Source organism: Mesoplodon densirostris, chromosome 2 (assembly GCF_025265405.1).
Source record: "Mesoplodon densirostris isolate mMesDen1 chromosome 2, mMesDen1 primary haplotype, whole genome shotgun sequence".
Classification (NCBI taxonomy): Eukaryota; Metazoa; Chordata; class Mammalia; order Artiodactyla; family Ziphiidae; genus Mesoplodon; species Mesoplodon densirostris.
In genome coordinates, this window is record NC_082662.1 from 34,986,616 (window position 1) to 35,003,541 (window position 16,926).

At 57.5% G+C, this 16,926-nt stretch overlaps 1 protein-coding gene across 2 annotated transcripts in view; it reads right to left on the bottom strand.

The window, feature by feature from the left end:
* Positions 1-286: 286 nt before the first annotated feature.
* Positions 287-16,926, bottom strand: part of HIVEP3 (HIVEP zinc finger 3) — a 129,766-nt gene continuing 113,126 nt past the window's right edge. The window contains exons 5-8 of one of the 2 annotated variants that reach the window (XM_060089630.1): positions 14,999-15,174; positions 8,561-8,647; positions 3,320-4,218; positions 287-2,195 (exon numbers count right to left, since the gene is read on the bottom strand). In XM_060089630.1, coding sequence (XP_059945613.1) covers positions 1,386-2,195; positions 3,320-4,218; positions 8,561-8,647; positions 14,999-15,174 — 1,972 coding nt within the window. In that variant the 3' untranslated portion in view covers positions 287-1,385. Of the gene's footprint in view, positions 2,199-3,319; positions 4,219-8,560; positions 8,648-14,998; positions 15,175-16,926 lie in introns of both variants that reach the window. The other variant, XM_060089629.1, reaches the window with a different exon arrangement.

Genomic DNA, 16,926 nt, shown 5'->3' on the forward strand with positions numbered 1-16,926 from the left:
TTTGCACCAGGTAACACAGGGCAGCTTCGTAAAGGAGGAGATGGGGATGAGGAAAGAGGCACTAGCTGTTACTGATTGCTTTGGAGAAGAATTCAAATGACCTTGGACAATAGGAGGCTGGGCAAAATATCAAACACCATTGTCTTTCCAGGTTTATATATATATATTTAATTTTATTTTTTAAAAGAGATTTAAGCCAACCAATAGGAGGCCTGGGCAGTTCCCACCAGTCATGGTTTTGGGTACTTCCTGGGGGCAGTGGAGGCCTGATGGTGTGTGGGAGGGGGACAGGGGGACCAGTCCTGCTGCAAAGTGGTCCAGAAATGAGTCCTTGCAAACTTCCAGTGCTCAGCACTGGAAAAGCCCAGCCATGGAGGAAATAGGGCCCTTTGTACCCCAGGGACCAAATGTAAAATGAAGCCCAAGCCTGGCCTCAGGAATGGCAAGGCAACGCACCTTGGATCTTGACCCCCAGGGGTTGGGCCCTGTCACTTCAGCCTTGTGGGTAGTTTCTAGAACAAGGACGGCAGCCAGTGGCTGGGACCCTGAGAGCAAGGCCGAGGTCAGGTGCTCAGGAACCAGGAGATGGATGGTCAGGAACTCCTTTCCCAGCCCAGAGGGTGAGGGTGCGGTGAGGAGCAGAGGTACTGGGCCAGGGGGCAGGGGGATTTGTCTACCGGTCAAGTGCCAGGATGGGATCGTGACACAGACCACCTGGACGTCTGGGAGTCCTGGGGAACCAACCAGCTCCTACCTTCCTACCCGTTCCAAGTATTTTGTGTTGAAGTCCTAGGAGAAAGAAAGTCGGAGTTTTCTGGGCCTGCCCGTGGAGTCTCCCTGCCTGTCCCTCTGCCTCAGGCTGCTGGCCCTTCTGCTGGCAGCCGGGGGAGGCCACTAGCTGGGGGTGGGATAAAGCAGCAATAAATAGGAACCATAAACAACTGTACATAGGAGTGCTTGCTTTTACATTTAATTATATATATTTTTAAAGTTTCTTTTTTTCTCTCTCTCTGCTTCAGTGCATTCCCCTTTCTCTTAGCAACTGACCGCCTCTTGCCAGCCTTGGGGGGTGGCTGCTGACCACAGTGGCCCAAGGTGAAGCCCCACCTAAATATTCACAGCCTCAAATACCTCGTGGGGTTTTTAAATGTTTGTGTGTGTGTGTGTTGTTTGTATCTTTTCAAGCAACAAAAGGTCACAGAAAAAGGCACAGGTAACTGCATACATGGTGGGAAGATACGACAGACGGGGGCTGAGCAGAAGCTTCTTGGACAGAACAACAGATGGGACAGGGAGCCCGTGACAGCAAGATGATCCGAGGAAGTCGGCTGGAAATGTCTGTTGTCAAACACCGGAAGCCAGATGCTGAAGCGGTCGGGGAGAGGCTAAGTGCTCCGGGGCCCCCGGTCCTCGGGCTGGTGTGGAGGTGCCCCAGGCCCCCCACTTCCCGAGGGCTCGGGGGAGCCCTGACTGGTCCTGGGTTCCCCAGAGAGGTTCCTCCTCCGGGCTGGGAAGCGAGCGGAGGCCTCGGCCAGGCAGCCCACGGAACTGCTGCGGTCCAGCGGCGGGGTGGCGGAGGCCGAGGGGTTGGCCAGCGCACGCGGTGACTCCAGGCGGGGGCTCCGGGACCCTGCCCGGCGGCCCTGGGGTGGCCGGGGCGAGGCCTCGGGTGGGGTGCGGGGACTGTGCGTGGGCACGGGCTCTGCGGGCACCTCGGCTGCGCGGGGCTCCCAGTCGGGAGGTCTGCCCAGGCCCCTGCTCGTCCTCCCCCTCTCCTTGGGGTGGTCCCTGGCCTCCAGCTCCGAGGAGAGTGTGAATTTGGAGACCTTAGCCACGGGGGACACGGAGGCCGATGAGCTCTCGGTGGGACTCCAGCGGGCTCTCTCCTGGGCCTCCCGGGCCCCCGTCAGGTCGCTGCCACCCCCTGAGAAGCCGCTGACCCAGGCCGTGCTGGGCCCGGGGAGCAGGGTGGGGTGGGCCCCCGGCCGGGCCTGTACCATCTGGATCCCGCCGATGGGAATCAGGGGGCACGGGGCGCGGGTCAAGTGCTGGGAGTGCAGAGGCAGGTGGCTGAAGATGTTCTCCTCTGTCCGGGCCGGGGTGTGGCCGTGGAAGTCATGGGGGGTGGAGAAGGGTCGGGAGAAGAGAGGATGAGCAGGGCCAGGTGAACAGGAGGGACTTGGCGACTCGGCCTTCTGCTGGGGTCAGAAAATAAGACAGAGTAAGGCGAGGATGATGTGCTGGGCACATGGAGACCCCAAGGCCTAGAGTGAGGAGGGGGCTCGCTGAGATCACAGAGCAAGTCCTGGCTGAGCTGGCCCAGAACCAAGTCCCAACCCCTGTCTACGGTGTTGCCCTGTGGGGGTGCCCTCTCTGGAACGGTGACCATGGGTACACTCAGGACATGGTCCCCTGCCTCCAGCCAGCTTGTCTGTCTTCTGAGGACGGGGCTGCCTGGCTGACCCCTATGCACCTGGCCCTCTGTCTTGGTTCTGCGGTTTCTCTTGTTCCTCAAATGGTACTGACCCAACTTAACCCTAGAATATGAGTTCCCACTCCAGGCTCTTGGCCTTCTCCCACCTCCAGGAATTTTCACATGACCCCAAAATTAAAAATCAAGTTAAGATTCCTAGCTCTTGTTCCCCCTGGAGCTTGAATCTCTGCTGGTGGTGAGCAGCAGCGTTGGGTCATGACAATCTGGTGACAGAAAAGGTGTTGAGAGGGGAACGGTAAGCGGCCGGTGATAACGATGTCAGTGCTGGCGATCATGACAGCGGTGGTGATGGTGATACGGTGACAACCGTGATCAAGCTGATGGGGTGGCTGGAGTGTAATGATGGCAGGTGGCAGTGGTGATGTGACAGTGACAGTGCTGATGGCATGACAGGGGTGGTGTTGGCTGCGGTGACTCTGAGGGTGCTGGTGGCAGTCATGCTGGAGATGTGATGATGTGGGTTGAGCTCTGCCATCTGCTCAAAGAATATGTGGAAATGGGGATGGGGATGGGGGTGCGGGGGGAGGAGGCACAAGTATTTACACTCACATCCAAGGCCACACAGCTCGTAAGTGGCAGAACCTGGTTTTAATCCTGGGTAGTCCAGCTCCAGAGTTCATGCTCTGCTGCTTCGGACACTAAACTAACTGGTTTCAGGCACCCAGCACAGTGCCTGGCATAGGAGGTGCCCAGTACACGTCTTCTTGGTAACCGCTGAGCTGGCAGGGGTGTAGCTCCAGGTCTGAGGCCTCAGGGAGGTGTGAGCTTACAGCCCCCCACCTGCCAGCGAGAAGCGGCCCAGCCACCCCGGAGACGGGAACTCACCCATGTGGAGGTGCAGGTCTCCGCTGGGCTTCTGCCGAGAAGCTTGTGAGGTAGAGGCGCAGGTGGGTAGAGAGCCCTTGGGGCCAGCCCTGAGCCTGGGCCGCGCTCGCCCACCGAGGGGCTGCCCGGCCCCACCAAGGCCCACTTCCCTGGCAGCGCTGACCGTGGCGGTGACTCAGCCTGGCCTGGAGACCATCTCCTCGTGGGCGAGTGTCTGTGCGGGCCTGGGTCTGTGGTGCCCTCGCATTCGGGGGGCAGTTCCCTACCCAGGGGGTGGGGGGTGAGAGGAGACAGCTCGAGTCTCGGAGACCCACGGGAGAGAGGGCCCGTCTGGGGGCCAGGTGGGCTCGGGGCCGAGGCCAGTGGCTCTCGGGCCGGTGAATGTCGCTGGGGAGACGAGTCGCTTTTGGTTAGTGAGTGTTTTGGGGCGAGTGGTGGGCGGCTGCCTGCTTCTTTGCTCGGGGACCATGGCCTTCTTGGGGACACGGCCTTGGAGCTCAGGGCCGAGCCTGTGTCCTTCTCCATGGGGCCCGGTGGGGCCGGTCCCAGCCGGGGGAGGCACAGGATGCTTTGGCTGGACATGGAGCAGCTGCCGGCTGCCAAGCGCTCGGCTTCTGAGACTGAGCTGCTCCTGGTGGCCTGGTTGCCAGAGGTGGCATGTGGGGGCTGGGGGCCCTGAACAGGTGAGGAGTCTGCCGGCAGCGTGGCTGGCGGGCCGGGCGGGGGTGCCTCCGAGGACGGTCCTGATGGCTCGTCCTGGCTCTCTTCCTCGTCCTCATCCTCATCTTCGTCCAGGTCCGAGTCTGAGTCCGAGTCGTCCAGGTCTGAAAACTGGTGCTCCGCCACGGCCTCTGTGCCCTCTCGCCCTTCCGAGTCCTGGAACGGGTCATCGCTTGTTCCTGAGGGGCAGACACGGGAGACCCGAGGTCAGGGCCAGCCCCAGGCTGCTCTGCTCTAAGCCCCAGAGTCCCAGTCTGCAAACTGGGCCTGACAGCCACGGCAGTGGCACAAGATCGTTGAGAGGATGGGAACGCTTTGTAAATAACCACAGCAAAAATTACCTTCTATCTACCATGTGCCAGCTTCAGTTCTAGGGCCTGCATGTGTTAATTCACTTAGTCCTCAAATAATTCCGCCGGGTTGGCACTATTCTTATCTTCACGTTACAGACGGGGAACCAAGGTGAGAGAGTTGAAGTCACTTGTCCAGGTAAGGTAAGTAGTAGGGCTGGGATTGAACCATAGCAAACAAGATAGGTCTTTTCTTTGTTTTTTTTTTTTTTCATTAGTATTTCAGTGCTGGCTCCACCATGAGCAAGTTAAGTCACCCTGTTGTGCCTCAGTCTCCCCTTCTGTCAAATGAACTTGACAGTCTCACCTCACAGGGTTTGCTAGGCGGAGGAAACACACTCCTGACACACAGCAAGGACTCATCTAATTATAGTCACTCTTAATACATCCATGAAGAAATCTATTACTCTGGGACACAGCAGTCTTGGTGGCCAGTCCAGCAGCACTGGGCATGGTCAGTTTACATACACGTCTGCCACTGTGGCTAGGCTGCTGCTGGCTGATACAATGGTATCCGGCAGGTGGCAGGCCCTGGCCTCTCTGGGGGTTTGGCTAAGCTGGCCTCAGGCTGGCAGCAGAGCAGGGCCTCACCTCAGCCACTCATGTCCAGAGAAGGTACTGTCTTTGCAGAACCCCTGGTGCTCCCAGCTGGGGGGTAATGGAGCTCTGAAATACCAGCCTCCTGGTCTGGCTTTTGGTGGGGCAGCTCAACCAGCTGGGTCACCGCTAACAGGACACAGGCCTAGTTTGGGGATCTATGAAATCGGCAGCAATCAGGACTCCAGGGGGAGCTCTGCTAACATCTAGCCCACTTGGCAGGCTCCTGAGGGTTTGGGTCCTGCTGGCCCAACACTAAGCTCATGTCAGTACCCACTCAACTAATGACCAAGAGAGCTGGACACACAGCTGACTCAGGCCACTGGTGCAACCAGGCTTCTGGACCCCACCATGCAGAGCTGCCCTGGGGGTAGAAAGCCCAGCACTTGTGCTTTCAAACAGCTCAACACACAGCAGTAAGATGCATGCAATGGATGACAGTCGGCATTCAAGAGGATGTAGGTCAAAAACTATGGGGTGGAGCTGGAGCTGGCAGGTGAAGGGAGGGCCATGGGGCCAAGGGCATGGCCTCCTGGCAGCCAGGAGCAGAACAGTGAGAGTGGGGAAGGGACTGGGGATTGGTAAAGGAGTAGGGATGGCAAGGGGGTGCAAAACATCTCTAAGTTTTGCCCCACGCATTTACTTTCCCGCCTAAGACTTTAGCAGGGGGGCCCCAGAGCTCACCTCGCCTCACCTCTCATTTACACGCGGAGAAATCCAGGCCCAGAGCAGGCAAGTGCTTCCCCAAGATCACCCAGAGAGTCCAGGACTAAGGTTTACAACCTTTGCATTATGACGCTGCCAGTTTAAAAATGTTTTTATGCATTGAGAAGCAGGAAATGGTCTGGGTTTGAACCTTAGTTCCACCCCTTCCTTGCTGTATAATGTTGAATAATTTAGTTTTTCTCTCTGTATTCAGTTTCCTTGTCTGTAAAATGTGAGTAAGACTAATAAAAGCCACCTCATGAAGCTGTTGGGAGGATTGTGAGGGTCTGACACCTAGTAAGTACCCAATAAACCTTAGCTATTCTCATCCCAAGTACCTCACAACCTCAGCAGACAGGCAGCAATGAGAGCATCTCATCTTGCAGTTCAAGGTCAGAGGGGTGGTGCTACTAGTCAGAGTCAGGACCAGCGGCTCCTGATATTCACCAGGAAGGATCCTAATGTCCCTTTTTACAGATAAGGAAGTTGAGGGGCAGAGAGGGCCGGTGGCCTGCCCCAGGCACCCAGCAGGAGTGATGGAAGCCAAGGGTCCCTTGCCCAGCACAGGGTTCGCAAAGCCCCCCACATCTGGACTCGCTCAGGGCTCTATGGGATGCCCCAGCCGGACGGCCCACTCCCAACGCCCCTCACTGTCAAGGCTCCACAGAGCTCCGCCTTTCTGTGGCCTGGGACCGGAGGAATGAAGCGCGCTGGGGCGCCGAGGGGGTCCGGCCACACGGTGGCGCTGGTGCTCAACCTCCTCAACCTCAGGGGCGGGGCTGCGGCGCCCGCCCGGCCGCCCGTAGGCAATCGTTCCTAAGCTGTGCTCCCAACCTTCACTTCGCGACTAACAGACAAGCTCCTCCCCGAGCCTTCCTCATCGCAGGAAGTGGCAACTCCGTCCTTCCAGTTTCTTAGGCCATAAACCTCGGAGTCATCCTTGGCTGTTTTTTTTCCCTCATGCTTCCCCGCCCCACTACGTCAGCAAACCCCTTCGGCTCTACTTGCGGAATGTATCCAGAATCCGACAACGTCTCCCCACCTCCCTCGGCCCACCCAAGTCCAACACGTGCTCAGCCTGGATCACTGCCTCCAGCCGCGCCCCCTACCGGCCATCCTCTGCATACAGAGTCAGGGAACGGCAGAGGGCGTGGCTCCACCAGGCGGCCAAGTCCATCCCTTGGCCTTCACAGCCACTGCTCTCTCAGACTTAATCTCCCCCTCCCACCCCCGCCCGACTCTGGCCCTCAGGGGATCTGCTCCTGCTGTTCCCTTTGCAGGGAGAGCCCTTCTCCAGGCGCCACTTGGCTTTCTGACACCTCGCCTCATGTTCTCTGTTCACACCACCGAACAGAGAGGCCACTCCCCAAGCTTCCCAGTCCCTCACGGATGTTTTGCTTCATACTCATCACCCTTGCCCTATTCCACATTTGTTCATTGCCCAGCTCCCCTGTAGAATGCAGGCTTCCCGAGGACAGGAACTATGTTTTATTCATGGCAGAATCTCTAGCACCTAGAACAGGTCTTAGAACGGGTCTGGTGTTCAGTAATTATTTCTGGAATGAATGCATTGATTTCATCCTCAAATAAGGTCATCCTTTTTGGCCTCATTGGGAAAATGAAGCTGGGAGAGGGGCAGGGACAGCTCAGGGTCCCTCGGTGGACCCCCGGTGCAGTGCTCGGAACGCCCGCCTCCCACCCAGGGAGGGCTCTGGGCTTGGGTGCAGCTGCCCCATCCAGCCCACCAGGCACTGCAGCCAGCGTTTCTGTCTGACCTCGGGCAACTGCCTTTACCTGTTTGAGCTTTACTAAATGTCTTCAACTGAAAACGGGGCAACACAAGTTTCTACCACAGTTACGGGGACTCAGTGAGACATCTGTAAATGGCCTGATGTGCTTTTTTGATAAGAATGGTAACCCCACATCCTCATTTTTGGGGGTAAAGCCCCAAGTTCACTGTGTTCTGTTCAATAAAGGTGATTTATTTCACCTAAAAGGAAATGTGACCTAACTCTTTTGTAAGATTGTAGATACATTCCCAAATCAGAAAAACAAAAACAAACGAGACACAGACACACACACGTCTCCTTGTCACACTGTAATTCTTGATTCTGATTTTAGGGAATCTGGTCAAAGGTTTGCCCAGTGCAGGAGGAATACCTCTGGCCGCTCATCTACCTACCGAAAAAGCCCCTCTGGCCTCCTCCCTGGATGCTGAGGCTGGGCAGGGCGCAGCCACACTCACACTGCCTTGTCTTCTCAGAAACTGGCTCTAATGTGGCTCTCATCTTGCTAACGGGGGACTGAGGTCAGGGTGCGGTGCTGGGATAGGGGATGGGATTGGGAGGTGACATGGGGCTGTCAGGTCTGTCTGAAAACCTCTAGCTCTAAAAGGCCCGGGCGTCAGGCTCATGCCCAGAGTGTGTAAGTGTGAGTGTGGGTGTGTACCTCACAGCGTCATCGTGAGAATTTGCCAAGATAATCATGGCACGTGTCTAGAGCATGCCTGACACAGAGTGGGTGCTCAATCAATGTTGACTGTAATTACTCATGTGTTAATGTATTCACCATACATTCACTGAGCACCCACGGGGTGCCGGGCGCTCCACCTGCCTGGCAGACCTTAATGCACCACAGCTACGACTCCTAGCACGCACTGTAAAAGTCTAGGGGGTGGGGGCGGTCATCCTGTGAATTTAACCTCTGTCTCCCTGCAGTTGGGAAAACTAGAGGAGAGGGCACAGAACGGGGAGAGGAGGAGGCGGAGCAGAGAGGAGGACAGAAAGCAAGGGGAGGGCAAGGGGGGCAGGAGGAGAAGGGGAGATGGGGAGGAGGGAGAAGGGGGAGGCGGGAGCTGGCCATTCATTACCTTCTTCGGCTTCCAGCTCCTCCAGCACCCCCGTCTCTTGGCACTTTTTGCTGTGGGCCTTCGACTTCATATGCTTAGTCAGATTCCCTGGAAAGGAATGAGAACAGACTCAGGTTCGGCTGGAGGGCAGGGGCCCAGGGCGGCGCCTGGCTGGCAGGTGCTGGGACGTCCCTCTGCCCAGGTGCTCAGGTGGGATGTGCAGCCACAGACCCCGTGCAGGATGGCACTGAGGAGCTGGGGGAGGGTGGGGGAGGGGTGTGAGGGGACAAAGGGTAGAATGAAGAAGTGAGATGCTGATTAAAAAGACAAACCAAAACGAAATTAAAAGACAAGTCATGTGCAATAAGTTTTTCCTGCCTTTGATTTAACTCTGGGCCCAGGAGCTGGTGACACTCATCAAACAGGATTCCGGGCCATCTCAAATACCGGGATGAGATCAGGGCTCCCATTAACCCAGCATGGGGGATGGGTACTGAGGATGCCCTTCCAGCTGAGGACACCGTTAGGGCAGCCCACAGGGCAGAATCTTAGGGTTTGGGAAGAGGAACCAGGACAAAGTTACTGTTGGAAATGGAGAGAGGGCAGAGGGCGTAGAGAAATCTGCTAGACCCGGACCTGGGAGCCACAAGGCTGGGGCCCAAATCCTGACTTCCTTAGAGAGTCATGTCCCCTTCCCGGGCCTCCAAGGTCACTGCCGTGCAGACACAGCCGGGGGTGGTGGTGCGTGCAGGGAAGGCCGAACTAAGGCTCTGCCCCTCCCCAAGCCTACGAAGCCCTCGGGGTGTGGCTGACTCTGTCCCCAGTGGGCTGAAGAGCAGAGGTGGCCGCTCTGTGGAAATCAGGGGAAAGATAGCGACACCAATTCTCCCCCATGTGCGCACAGCACTTCACAGGCCACGAAGCCCTGTGGGCAGGCTTGCTCTTTGAAGGCGCAGCAGAGGGCCTCCAGCCTGCCCCAGAAGGATGCAGGCCAGATGCCTCAGGATGCTCCTTTGGGCTCAGCAATCACCTCCAAACTGTGATGTGCTCGCTGTTGCTCTGTAGATTGCTGCATTTCCATATGGTAGTTCATACAATAAATTGTAAATTCCTTGAGTCAGGTGTTCTGTCTCACTAATCTTATCAGTTAGCAAGTTTGAGCAGATAGATGGAAGAGAGAAGAATGGACTCCAAGAAGAGACACATAGAGAGATGGATGGATGGATGGATGGATAAGTGGGTAAGAGGAAATATGGAGTGATGAACAGGATGAGCGGGAAGGAGCTGGCCAGAAGGATGGGATACTGGATGAGTAGATAAGCAGATGGATAGACAGATGGAGGATAAAAATAAATGGAAGGATAGATGGAAAATGGATCAATAAACATATGAGAGGATGGAGAATGGGAGAGGAGGAGACACGGGTGAGCGGGAGAATAGCTGGCTGGATGCAGCACACACAAATGCATGGGAGGACAAACAGACAGGAGGATAAAAGAATGGGCAAGTGAATGCAAGGATGGATTGGTGGGAGGGCAAATGGGAGAGGTGGAGGAACAGATGAGAAAATAAATGGGAAGATAAATGGATAAGAAGACAAACTATTCGGATGAGAGGATGGGAGAAATGGATAAACAGGAGGATAGATGGGTAGATAGATGGGTGAATAGGGAGAGAGGGCCCATGGATGAACCGAAGGGTGCTTCTTAATCATTCTGAGAATTTTAAGGGACCTTAGGGTTTTGCTGAGAGGGTAAAGGGAACCTTAAGCTGAGATCGCCTGAGGTGTGCAGGTCTAGGGCGGCAAGGATGGAGAGAAGCTCTTTCTTTCCTTCCCTTGGTCCTAGGCTGTGACTCCATCCTTCCCAAGTCAGATCTTCTTCCGTTAACTAGACGGAAACCTGGATCTTCTACTCGTGGCCAAATGGAGAGCAGAGCCATAACTTCCAGTCATTCCAGGGCCGGAGGGTCCCCAACATTCCCCGTCCAACATCGTGGGCCTCTGCCCTCACTGTTGTGAGCAGGCAAAGCCTGAGCAGGACGTCAAGGGGGTGGGAAAGGCAGCTGGGGTCTTCCAAGGGCCAGAGAAACTGAATATCCTCTGAGGTTCTGAGACCAGCCCGCCACCCCCTGACTATCCCAGACCCCAGGGGACTATGCACACTGCTCATTCTGGCTATGACATTATTGTTGTACCTGTTCTGCCTGGAAGGTTCGGGTCTCTACTCAACCAAGTTAGATGCTGAGCACACAACGGGTGCGTAATAACCACGAGTGGGAAATGCTCTTCTCATCACAGAAGCAAAGTATTGGAAGGGACCTCACAGACCATGTAATCCACGCCCACCAGGCCCAGGGTCTTCCTGCTTCTGTTCTAACTCCCGGCCCTGGTGCTGATGATGCCATTAGACGAGATTATCAGGTGACGGGATGCCATGGGAGGGATGCTCCCATTCACCAACATGGCGAACCAACCAGTCAAAGCCACACTGCAAGCTAGTGCACAGCCCCGCGTGGAACCAGGTCTCAGGACTCCAGAGACCTCGCTTGCTCCACTCTGGCAGAACAGAACCAGCACGTGTAGGAGCTTGATGGCCTTGGGTTTGAGTCTGGGCTCTTCCACCTGTTAGCTGCGTGCTCTTGGGCAAGTTTCTTAACCTTCTGAGCCCCAGTTTCTGCAACTGTAAAGTAATACCTACCTCTCGGGGACGCTGGGAGGAGCTGATGAGGAAACATGTAGAGTGACAGTGGAGTGTGCCTGGCAGACAGCAGATGCCCACCACGTGGAGCCTCCTTCCTTCCCATACTGTGTGCCCCCCCCCCCCCCGCACCAAGTAATCACTCTTTTTTGAGCACCCAGGGGACTCTGCCACAGTCACGGGGGTGTGGAGGAGAGAGATGCTGAGATGATGCTCGTGTTGTAGCTGGCTTTACCAGTCAGTCTGGGCTCAGGAACCCCCAGGAGAAGGCACCGGGCAGGCCCTGGACGCCAGCTTCTCCTCTGCCCCTGCCCAGGGAGGAGGTGGGAGTCTGAGTGGCTGCCCAGATAGGCCACGGGGTTACAGGACCGGATGTGCAGCCCTGAGCATTATCCGGCGCCCGCTTTTGGTTTCCCCTCCGTGGGCCTACCTCCCCCTCTGTGAATTGAGGGAGGTGTACCAAATGACCTCAGGTGTCTTTCTTTGGCCTGGACACCATTTCCTTGTCAAGGGTCAGAGCCTGGGCTTGCCAAGCAGAGTTCACAGCTTCTCACCGTCGTCCCAGCGCCCCCCACCAAAACCCCGACAATCCTGGAATGAAGGAGGAAAGGCAGTTGGATGGAAAAGGATGGGTGTCTGGAACAGAGGTGGACCCTCCACTGAGGGCATCAGCCAGTGACCCTGTCTGCCCCATTCAGCTTTGGGCTTTGACCAACCACCCTCCCTCGGTCCCTGAGGCCTGCCCCAAACTGCCAGCTCTGTCCCGAAGCGATCGGTGCAACGGCCTGTACCCAGCACAGCCACTCTGCTGGCCTCTGGGAACCTTCTGAGAAGATGACATGGGACCCCAGGCCCCCACAGGGACATCCCAGTGGGCCTTTTCTGGCCGCACCCACTGAGACAACCCCTTGCTAGCGCCCAGGGGCCGGAGCTGCTGCCACGATGTCTAACACAGAGACGGAGACACAGACAGGCAGACAGAGACAGACAGGAAGGGCTCCCGGGCTGGGTGCAGCCAGGTGGTGGTGACGGAGGGCCCTGAGGACCACCTGACCCAGCCTCATCTCTCATGCAGCCTGGCTGGGCCCGAGCCCGAGGATGAGGGGAGGGAGGAGATGGAAGCAGCTGTATGGAGGCAGGAGCCCTGAGAGGAGGGGACCTTTGGCACCCGGGCTGGTGGCTGAAGGGTCCATGACTCCAGGGAGAAACCCGAGTGTCAGTGTCCTGCGGCTTCCCTCGCTCCCCGCCTTGTTCAGAGAGAGCCTCAAGAGGGAGCTGGCTCTGCTTCCACCTGCCACCACCCTTACCGGCCCCCCTCTAAGTCCCAGAGGTTGACATTCCATGATTTCGGGTGCGTTCACTGCTCCGGCTCTGGAAGGTGTCATCTTCCAGAAGCCTCTAGGAGCATTTGCAGAGGGCTTAGCCCTTCCCTCATCACAGGGTGAGAGCAAACCCTCCTGGGTGGGGCCTTCAGGGCTCCACCCCAGGCTCCACCCCCAGGGCACTCAGAAGGCCTGCAGACCCTCCCCTCAGGTTAGGAGCTCTGGACCCTCCAGGGCTGTGTGCCGGCTCAGAGGGACCCAGGGAGGGACGGCAGATAGCTTGGCATGTGGCTTCCAATGCAGGAATCTCCTGGAAAAGGGGTGTTCCTGCCAGGGACCCAGGCCTCTCTCAGACCTGACAGAAAAAGACCAGGCCTTTCCTCTCAATAAAGCCAGAGGGAATTGAATAGGGATTGCTCTGGGAGACTGCTCTGGCTGGGAACTCAGCCCCATGGGTCCTTCCAGTCTCATGTGGCAGGATGACGGTTCTCCACGGTGGTGGGCAGCTCTTCATGGCCCTGGGCTGGGAGGCACTCTCAGGACTGGGCACTTCATGCTGAGAACAGAATGGTGTGGTCCCCTGGACACACCCTGGGAATAGGGCCAGCAGTTGTGATCCGCTCTGGAGGCCACCTGGTTGGCCACCTGATTTTGCCACTCCTTCCAGACAAGGGGGCAACTGCTCACAGAGAGGAAGGTGGTGGGGGTGATGCCCAGGAGGCAGGGGTCCTGGCTTATAGTTACAGCTCCGGCTTTAACAGTCATTTCTGTTTTGAGGGACCCATTTTCTGCACCGTCAAGTGGGGCTTGGACAAAAAGGTTTTTGGTGTTCAGAGTCAAAGGCCGTTATTTGAACTGTTGGTGGATTATTCCCATCTCTCTCCACCATAGAGTCTCAACTGACCGCCTAAGGCCAGAGAAAGTGGGGTTGTAGAGGGCGTGTGTGGGACGGAGCCCACGACCAGGACCGAGGCATGCTAGGTGAGCTGTCCTGGACATGGCAGGGCTCCAGGCCTATCAGTTCTCTCTGAATGCCCTTTGGAATGCTGCTGATGAGACACCAAGAAAGAAGAGGGTCAGGGCGAGGAAGGAGGATGATCACCTCTATTCAAACCAAAACCTTGGTGGGAAAGTTTGAGCTCCAGTTGAGAATGATGGTGAGAGGACAGATGAGGGCAGCCTAACGGGGTCAGGAGACCAGAGATGGACACCCGGTCAGAGAGGGGGCCATGAGCGAGGGGATGAGATAAACTGCCCCCTGACCTAGCACCAAGAGAACGGAAGGGGCCAGCAAGAGGAGGGGGAAGGAAGGAAGGCTCAAAGACCCGGAGGGGCCCTCCTCAGAGCCACTGCCCACTGCTCTTTCTGGGGGCAGCTTTACCAACAAAAGGAAGGTCAACAGGCGTCAAAGCTCTCCAGTTCCATCTACTGAAAAACCACGTGGCTCTGGTGGGGGATGGTGTGGAGGCCCCCAGCTTGCCCAGAGGAGAAGGCAGGACCCTCGTGCCCAACCCTGAGCCAGGAAACTGCGAAGCACGAGAGGCTGAAGCCACCAGGGGTTCGAGAGCCCCAGGCTTCCCTCTGAGGCACCTCAGTCTGCTCAGCTACCAGGAAGGAAGAAGCGGGTTGCGATGCCTTTCCTGCCTGCCCTGTGGGAGCAGCCAACAGAAGGAGCAGAGAAGAGCTCGGTCCAAGTCTCGTGGACACAGCCTCACTGGTCCACACCCGGGTCCTGGGTGGCTGCAGTGGCCCTGGCCACCTCCATCACCCATCACAGTGCTCTGGTTGCGTACCCTCACCGGCCAGTCTTCCTTCCTTTCACAGGTGACTGCCAGAGCCTGAGCTGACCCTGCTGTGCAGTGTCAGGGGCAGGCATGACAGGGCTGCCGTTCGGGGGTCTGGGAGAGCCCACCCCTGTGTCAAGTGCTGCAGAGAAGCTGGACGGAGCAGGAACGTGGTCTGAGTGGTGAGGCGGGGTGGAGGCAGGGGCAAAGTCTGGCATGAGAGGTGACCATGCGAGTGTGTTAAGTGGCTCGGGGTGGAATGGATTTCCAAACTCAAGAGCGGCAGTGACCAGTGTGGATGCTCGAGCTCATCAGGTCGGTGGATAAAGGGCTAAGGAGACATGCAGAAGGAAGGGGTGATGAGATCAAATACGAAACCAGGAACTGTGTGCGAGAGTGCCACTGCTTGGCTGTGGTGGGAATCGCACGCGTGAAGGGTGGAGGGGCCGGCGTGGGATCCAAGAGCATGGGCAGGGCAGCCGAGGGGTGCCACTGCCCAGTCTGGAAGGCGGCTGCTCTGTCACTGGGGAGCCCAGGAATCGGGGGTGCCCAGGCCCCAGGCAGAGAGGTCCGGGCCCCGGGCTCTGTGCTGGGGCTCCCAGAGGGGAGCTCCCTGCAGCGGGCAGGGCCAGTGCCCCGCTGACCGTCTCTTACCTTTGGTTTTAAAAGCAAAGTGACAGTGCTTGCACGCATAGGGCCGGACGTCAGTGTGGGTGCGGATGTGTTTCTTCAGCATGCTGGGCTTCTTGCAGCGAATTCCACACTCCTCACAAACATATTTCCCTCGGCCGCGGCCTCGCACATATACATACTCTTCGTTTGATTTGTACCTATGAGCAACAGGCGTCATGGTAAAGGAACAAAAAAGTAGGAGAAGAGGCAGGTTCCCACCTCAGAAGATGCGCGCGCTTCCTGGCTGCATCCAGGATGCCCTTAGGGGCATCGGGAGAGGAGGACGCGGAGCAGAGAGAACCACGGGTGGGGGGATCCGCCACGGAGCCCTGCACCTGCCCTGCCCTCACACAGGGGGGCTGCCCCCTTCTCTCCCTCGGAGGCGGCAGACCCTGGTGCTCCCTGCCAGGAGGGAAGCCACAGGGGCACAGAGGGCCTCTGGTCCAGATCCGGCCTCGGTGCCAGCTTCTGCTTCCAAAGAGCCGCCGCTCTGGGCCACCGTGTAACAAAGAGAGTGAAACAGATAACGACCACAGCTCTGGAAGCCACCATGGACGGAGTGCTCACTCTGTGTTGGGCACGTTGCCCGAATTCAATCACAGTCTCCACGAAGAGCCCTTAAGAGCCTGAGGCTCCCACAGCCAGAAAGGGACAGAACCTGAGCTGAACCTGCCGGCCCCAAAGCCTGTGCATCCCCCACGAGGGGCGACACGCGCGGAAACAGTCTGCTAGGAGGCCACCCAGACACGCGTGTGAGAGGGGAGGGCCGAGGGCTTCATCATCTCCCGGTCCTCAGAGGCTGGACACCAGGGGCCCTGCACTCTCTTCCCCGTCTCATCTCCAGCCGAGCCAGAGCTCTCAGGACCCAGATTCCAGCCACCTGGCCTCTCACACGGCCTCCAGGGATCACTCGGGGTCATAGCGGGAAGTGCCAATAGCTTTCAGGAGCCTCCTGGGGTGGCTGGCCCACCCGCTGGGCCTCAGCGCCACTGCGCTCTTGGCCCAGAACCAGAATGTTCTTATTTCCACTTGGAAGGAACCCACGAGTCTCACAGGCTCACTTGATACCCTCCCTTGTCAAAATGCCGTGCTGGTCTAATGCTGTGGATGTGTGTGTCTCGATGGGGACGTGGAAGGCTGCGACGGGGTCCAGGGAGGGGATCCTGGCATAATTCCAGGAGAAGAGCTTTGTGACTCATGAGGCCTGGGGATCTGACGGCGCGGGTGCCTTGGGAGAGGTGTGGTCTCTTGGCCTGCAGGAGGCCTGCCTGTGCCCACACTCACCCCGCACGTCACCCCCTGGCCAGGAGTTGGCACCCAAACTCGGGGGTGGGGTGGTGCAGAGAGGCAGGAAGGGGCTCAGGGGGAGGTGAGGACGCGACAGCAGCTGGGACTCAGTCCTGCTCCGCTGGGGCCATCAGCTTACAGCTGAGAGGACGCCACAAGGATGGGCTTGCAGGAGGGAACTCTGAGGGAGGGAGCTGGCAGGCAGCGGCACAGTGATCACCAACACACATACACACACACTCACACCACCTCCCCACTCTCACACGCAAACACATGCACTCACACTCACACACTGACATACACAGTGGCACACTCAACCCCACCCACACAGTGACACACTCTCTCTCTTTCTCTCTCTCTCTCTCTCACACACACACACACACACACACACACGTGCCCGCGCACTCATTCACGGACTGCTCTACAAGAGTACAAGTACAAAGCCTCAGCTTTGGCCAACCCGTGCCTCTCAAGTTGTCTAAAACCACCCTTTCTTCCTATTACGGGTCCCGATGGGCCAGTTTTAGGCGCCCAGTCCTCAGGCTGGGGGCCAACTCTTGCCCTGATCCAGGGCAAGCACCATCTTGCTTTCAAGGGGAGGCATGGAAGGCCATGGGGGCTAA